The 7,332-nt window shown below is 36.5% G+C and overlaps 1 protein-coding gene across 2 annotated transcripts in view; it reads right to left on the bottom strand.

Moving 5' to 3' along the window:
- Positions 1-6,898, bottom strand: part of LOC105359166 (uncharacterized) — a 52,214-nt gene extending 45,316 nt beyond the window's left edge. Inside the window, exon 1 of one of the 2 annotated variants that reach the window (XM_011495671.1) lies at positions 6,504-6,898. In XM_011495671.1, coding sequence (XP_011493973.1) covers positions 6,504-6,629 — 126 coding nt within the window. In that variant the 5' untranslated portion in view covers positions 6,630-6,898. The remainder of the gene's footprint in view (positions 1-6,503) is intronic. The other variant, XM_011495670.1, reaches the window with a different exon arrangement.
- Between the last annotated feature and the right edge of the window lie 434 nt (positions 6,899-7,332).

The raw sequence follows: 7,332 nt of genomic DNA, 5'->3' as shown, positions 1-7,332 counted from the left end.
GGGGGGGGGGGGGGGGGGGGGGGGGGGGGGGGGGGGGGGTGTCGCGTTCGAAACGTGCCGTGCCCCTCCGCACCGCGGGAGCTTTTCCAACCATTTTCCATGTGAAACAATTACAATACGAGTTTGGGTCTGCGAAGCCGAGTAAGACCGTATTTTTCAAGCTTCGTCTTGATAATTTACGTTGAAAATTCCTGCACGCTTCTGAATTTCCATTATGTGTATTTAGTATGTACGTGCGTACACGTACTCGCTCTTCCTGCCTTTATTTTACATTTCAGTTCGCTTTCATAAAATAATCATTTCTCGAATTTCTTTGAAAAATTTAGGAAAAGCAACGATTCAGGAAAATACGCATCACTACTAAAATTCTATGTGTTCTTCTTCTTTATCTCATCGTTTGATAGGATACCGTTCTATGGCATTGCCTGTTACTACCCAACCGTTAATAGATTACTTATTTTGTAAAGCCAGAATGGAAATGATAAGTGTATCGACCTTTCTTGTCTGTCGTATTTTTGGAAGATTTTTCCATGCGTGTGGTTAATGTGAATGAAATGTCGTTTCTGTTTTCTCGAGCCGTTTATTTTCGAGTATCTTCGTTTGACAAAGATTTTATAAGAATAGAAGTATTGTTAATTTGAAAATTAGAATTTTCAAAAATATTTCGTTAAATTAAGGCATTTAAAATTGTTAAAAGATAATACACAACAACAGGGCATAAGAAAGAAACGATAACGAATAATCGATAGACTTCGAGTATGGGGGAATTTTTTTTTTTAATAATGCGGAGTGCACAAAATTATAATGGAATTATCTCCAATTAAAAAGTATATAGAGAATTTGAAAGTGCGATAAAATATTTAAGTAATATTTTTTTTTTTTTTTTTTTATTTAAGATATGTTTTTGAAAATTCATTTCATTTTTGCTTTAGTGTGTTTAACGAATTCATCAATTAGAATATCTTTAAGCCAACCGCGACAGATTATAAGATTTTCACCCTGCACGCGATATTAATTTTTCGTTAGTACGAACGAGCCCTTAAACGATTTAATTATTACAGTAATTTTAAGCGTCTTTCGCTTAGCGCTAAGTGATAGGTAAATTAATTTTAAAATAATCTTGCTGTTAAATAAGCATTCATCGAGGTCTAATATCATTAGCACCAATACGAATTCACAGTCACCAAACTTTATAAGCCACTCGATTAACTATTAGAAATTGAAATTTTATAATAATTAAAAGTTTGAAAATTCTTATCTCTCAAGCAGATATTACACGCCTTAGAAGTAGAAAGATGCTTTTCAAAACCTTGACTGCAATAATCTTTTACAGCATTCATTTAGGAATTCCCCCCTTGGCAAGAAGTTGTAAATCCAGTTCGTAGTCGAGTTGACTCTTATCACGAAAAATATTCTTTATTTAACGAGTTTTCTAGTTCTAGCCATTTCTTATTTTATCACCCGAATGGAAAATATGACTTTCTATATCGAGATTGGATCGAATTCAGAGCCTTGGAGATTGAAAGCAAGATCTGTAATCGCATTCGTTAGGTTATGATTTTGAAGTGCTATATAATAGCATCGGTGAGTCATATTTTATTCCACTGGTAAATGACTCACACTCTAAGTCTTAGATGTCAACAATGATTGCTTCCGCAAGACGCGGCAAATACCCATTCGCGCTTAACGACATTGAAAAGAGAGCGTTATCAATGAGAAAGTGTGCAGTGTCGGATGAACGTCGCCTCGCAAAACAGAACCTCGTTAAATGTCACTCGGCGCGCGTTCGGAAGTTGAGCGCGGAGCAAATGGTAAAAGAGCCGTGTTAAATAACGACAGCTGTATTTCACGAGGGCAGGCCGTCGGACATTAACCCGACTAAGCGTAGCGGCGGCAGGGCGGGAAAATCGAGGAGCACTAGACTCTCCGAGCGGCGCGCAACATTCGCCGCGGAAAATGCTAATTGCGCTTTAAGAGCAGCAGCCCTTTCTAAGGTGCTTCTCGCTCGTAATTGCGGCTGCCGCGCATTCCGTTATTGTTCGCGGAGAAACAAAGAATGGGACGACGGTGGCCCCGAACCCTGTTCATTGATTATCCCGCGAGCGCTCCAATTCTTAGACCTTATTCCCGGCAATTCGCAATATCAATACGAGGATGAACGATGAACGAATGATTATATTTCGTATCGAGTGTTATTTGTGCGTCGTCGAATGACTTCAGGCTCGTGTTCCGCAATCTTAGCGGCTCCAGAGTTTATTGCTCCGCGTTGGAAAGTGTGGATTAAGCCATACGGCTCGTTATTTAGTTAACCGTGAGGTCACGGCCCGCTTTCCGAAAGCCTTGAATTTTTCTTTTTGCAAAGACGAATATTGGAGTACTCTCGTAATCAATCGCCGAGTGCCATCCCAAGAATATCCACGAATTGTTTTCGTTCGACGACTTTTAAGAGCGATTGGGTAAAGGTATCTGCAAACTTCCCTCGTTACGTAAAGAGCTGCGCGATACGAGTTAACAAGCGTCATTTGCGTTTTTCAAATGCGAAGCGGAAAATACATCCTCGCGTACAAGTCGCAAACTCATTAGTTGTTATTCAGGAGTAGCAATTTCACGCTTAGATGTACGGCAAATGATACGTACGTCAACGTGCGTGCGTGCGTGAATGCGCGCGTGCGGTTGAGAAAGAGAAAGAGAGAGAGAGAGAGAGAGAGAGAGAGAGAGAGAGAGAGAGAGAGAGTGAGCGAGTGAGCGAGTGAGCGAGTGAGCGAGTGAGCGAGTGAGTGAGGGGGGGGGGAGATATCAAAGACAAATAATACTTTGCGTAATATCGACGATGATGAACGTGAAAATTTTCGCCTCTACACAATTCGTCGTACCTCAATAAGAACAAAAACAACATTTTCCGCATTTTCTCTGATTCCGTTGCTCCCTTTATGTACTTACGAATCCTATGATTAGCAGAGTTTCTCCCTAGCACTTTATTGCTCGTTTAAAGCAATCATTGATTATCTTATTACAAGCTGAAATTTGCCAAGAAAATCATAATATTGGATAATACGCTAATGTTTATAAGTACTCGAGTAATTTTACTTACGTGCAAGCCAAGTTTTTGAACAATCGACAAGTTCCCTTGAATTTAAATACAATATATTTTACACGACTCATTCGAAATAAGCTATATTATAATTGTAATCAGTTCCTTTTACAGAGTGGAGACGTTTGACGACAAATATTTGCTTCGCGATTCACGCTTCGCAATAATTCTCATGTCACAAATCGGTAAAATTTAAATTTCAGTTCAATAATTGTATTTGAAAAAGATTGTCTTTCCCATAAGACTGCTATCCTTCATTACACTTTTAAAAATGTTTCCTTATGAGATGTGATTTATAATTCCTCTTGTTGATTTAAAAGAACATTTATTCCGCGCATACTTTCTATTTTCAAAGCTTTATATATATTCATATTTTATTGTATATATAAAAAAAAAAAAAAAAAAAAGTTTTATCTCACAATACGCGATTCTCGCAAACAATTTCGTCTATTATAAAGAAATTTAAAAAATAATTGATTATTTAATTAATGCGAGATCACAAAATTGTCTCAGATACCTCATTGTACAAGTTTATTATTTTAAAGTAAATTAACATCATAATTGTAAATGAAGATTGTCAAATATAATCGCATGTTTTAACTTGGAATTTATAATTATTACTTACATCCTTTCATATAATGGATTAATTTACTCAAGAAGAAAGTTAATTATCACCTGCTGTATCATTATTACAATAAGTTTTCATTTAATAAAAAATATGTGCGAAAATGATAAGTTGTTGGTTTGTAGAAAAATAAGTATTTCAAACTTAATAAGGAAAAAAAAAAAACAATTAAATGGCATCATAGCGGGAAAAACAAAAGTAAAAGTTAAATATACTTTCATGATGTATAATTTGAATCACTAGACACGGAATTATGTACAATCAATATACTCATTTTGCAATTTTTTGTTATCAACAAATGTTTTCCTTTTGTATCATACGTTTTTAAAGAATAATATGGTAATGAAAACATATATCTTTTAATAAAATATATATAAATATGTATACATATCTAGTAAAAAATTGTCAGACTTGTACACAAAATGTAAATTTATTATATTTTTAATATTAGCATCGCATCCACGATTCAAGTTTTTTTTTTTTTTTTTTTTTTTTTTTTTTTTTTTAAACGTGTATATATAAATTAAGGGATGAGTTGACACAGTTGAGAATTTCACACATTAATCATTATTCTTGATAGTATTTTTAAAAGACTCAATAGCAACAAGTTTTTGTGTAAATTTAAATTTTATATTTACAGTCATATATGAGAAGCCAGCAGTATATCCTTTTCTTCTTCTATTCTCTCTAAGACAAGATTTCAGTTTGAAATTTAAATACATAATTGATTGTAAAATTCATTCCATTTCAATCAGCTTCATGATGATTATGTGTGCATGAATTGTTCGTTAGGAATCTTACTTCTAACATGCTCTATTACATCGTAATAAACTTTAAATAAATAATAATTTATATTTAAATTTGAAAGTAGTTATAAAAAAATGCTTTTATTTAGGATTAATACATCATAAATATTAAATACTAATAAAAATGTATAATTTGTAGTTTCTGAAATCATTTGTATTATTAAACGCATTTCTGGCATTTCTCACGCTTCTTTTATTATTCATATTACGTAGGAATGAATTTTGGAAGCTTCCAAGTAATTCAAGAGTATCCGATTACTATATACACCCATTGTATTACACCTATATATTATACATTATTTATTAGTTTATAAACATCATAATATAATTATCGTTTCATACAATTATACTGAGTTAGCTTTTTCATTTACTTTTAAATAAATAATTGAAAAAACCGATTCGCTTAATGTTTCCTGTAAGTTGTCTTAATTGCTTTAGATTTCCAAAATTGTTCTTATAAAGTAAAGTCTTAACAAGGAATTTAACCGTTAAAAGTGGAATAGCTAGTCAGAAACCAGTCAAAAGTGGAGTATGTGACCGGTCACTTTCCGAATGCACTCGTACATTCAAGTTTTGACGTAAGCAACAAAACGTGCTTGTGCTCGATGAAACGGTACATATCACTAATTACTAAACTAATAATCTTCGTTAAATTAATCAATTAAAGTGTAGTCGCTGTATTCTGTTTACAAAGGCATTTCATTTTTTGCTACGATTGTCTAATGTTCATAATAAATTATTTTATAGGGCAGTTAATGATATACTTTATATCTTTCAAACGCGAAAGAAGAAAATGTTTTAATTAATTATAATGTTAAATAATTTCATATTTCTACATTATAAGTGTGTGAGAAAAATTTGAAATTTTGTTTGCAAGCAGAAAGCTATTAAACATAACATTTTTGTTAAAAAAATGTTATGCCACTATATCGAACTAACAAATTAGTCTAGTATTACTTTTTGCAACATTGATACTTATTCAGTATATATGCGTATATATATATATATATATATATATATATATATATATATATATATATATGCGTGTATATATATATATATATATATATATCTTTTGTTGCAATTAATTGTATTAAAATATAAAATTTTTAAATAATAATTAATGCAACATTAACAATTAGTATTAAACATTAAATCACTTAAAGGTACGAGTTGATATAACACGTAATAGACGCTATTTTGAGCAACGTGATATTAACACAATATTATGTTTAATAAATATGCAGATTTTAATTGTACTTATTATTTTAAATCAATAGCTCACAGGCATTGCAAAAGAAACGATTAAAAATATGAACTTGTTCACGGGCACATGTATATTAATAGTTTGTTTGAAAATTTATACCAATATGATTAGCGTTAGAGTAATTTACTCCATATTATTACACGACATTTTTTAATTATCGCAACTCAACGGTACATTGACATTTTTTATGCTTCACAGATTACGGCTACAATTTAACTTAATACCTTAAATGATATATTACAAATCAAAATGAAAAATGTGCTAGATTAAACGGCGGGGCGGCGTGGTGGTGGTGGGGGGGGGGGCATAAAGAAAAGATTATCCATTCATGAGAAATCAATTATTGTAGACGGTAAAAATACAAAATCGAGTTTAAATAAAAGCGAGGCCGATGACAAGTAGTGGAATTCGTGCAAAACGACTTGGCGGCCAATATCCACCTGTAGGACTTGGGGAGTGCGCTATGAAGTTGGCCACCGCTTGGTTCCAACTTCGCGGGACTCATTCGAATATTTACGTTGGAGCGAATTCCTGGAGGGCACGATTGTCGGAGAGGCGAATATCGATAGGGGTGGTATGGGATTACAGCGGCCTCAAATATCTGACCTGTCCGAGATTCGTAATGGTCGGTTCGAAGGGATTCGCCGATTGGCCCCGTGACAGGGGCTCTCGAGTCCGAGACATAAGATCAGGGGACACTTTTGCGCTGCTCACCTGAATCTGCGCCCGCTTGACCTCCGTGTAGAGCCAGTTGTCGGTGGAGAAGGCGATGGCCAGGAGCGCTGTGGCGATTATGCCGGTTATGGTAGCCAAGGAGAGGGTGACCGCGGAGCACGGCATCGTGGATATATCTCTTGAATCTTGATCACTCGTCTTTAAACTTTACTTTCGATCGCACCACTGTCTCGCTCGGGGAGGAGGGAGGATCTCACGTGGAGGAGGTCGCACGCTGCTTATACCCTGGCATATTACGCGGCGCGTGTATGGGTGTGTGTTCTCGACACGGTCCTATGGATCGGTACGAGGAGGCGCGCGACTCTGGACTGACAACGAGCACCGAGCGGCCACGGCTTAACGGGCTCCGGTTCTCCCTCTCCCGCACGCCGTGGGGGATACAGCCAGGGAGTTCGGACGGGAGAACAGCGGCGACGGTGACGACGAGGAGAAAGAGGTGGTGGTTGAAGTGGTTTATGAGGAGGAGGAGGAGGAGGAGAAAGAGAAGGACGACGAAGGCGACGTGTCTTTCTCGGAGGAAAAGAGAGATACAGAGAGAGAGAGATTACACATACATACGTGCGTGCGCGCGCGTATGTATGTGTAAGTGTAAGAGGAAGGGAGGGGAAGAGATATATAGAGTGAGAGTGAGTGTGTGAGTGAGTGAGCGAGGGAACCGGAGCGAGTGCGGCAAGGAGTGGGAGAGGTTCTCGGGTCCCAGGCCCAAGCCGGCCGTGTGCGAGCACGTATATGAGGAGGCTCGTCGGGGAGTGGGGAAACTGGTATGCCGGATAGCAAACCAGACGGGGGGGGGGGGGGGGGGGGGCAC

This window comes from Ceratosolen solmsi, unplaced genomic scaffold (assembly GCF_000503995.2).
Source record: "Ceratosolen solmsi marchali unplaced genomic scaffold, CerSol_1.0 scaffold11, whole genome shotgun sequence".
Taxonomy (NCBI): Eukaryota; Metazoa; Arthropoda; class Insecta; order Hymenoptera; family Agaonidae; genus Ceratosolen; species Ceratosolen solmsi.
This window is presented reverse-complemented; position numbering and strand designations above follow the sequence as displayed.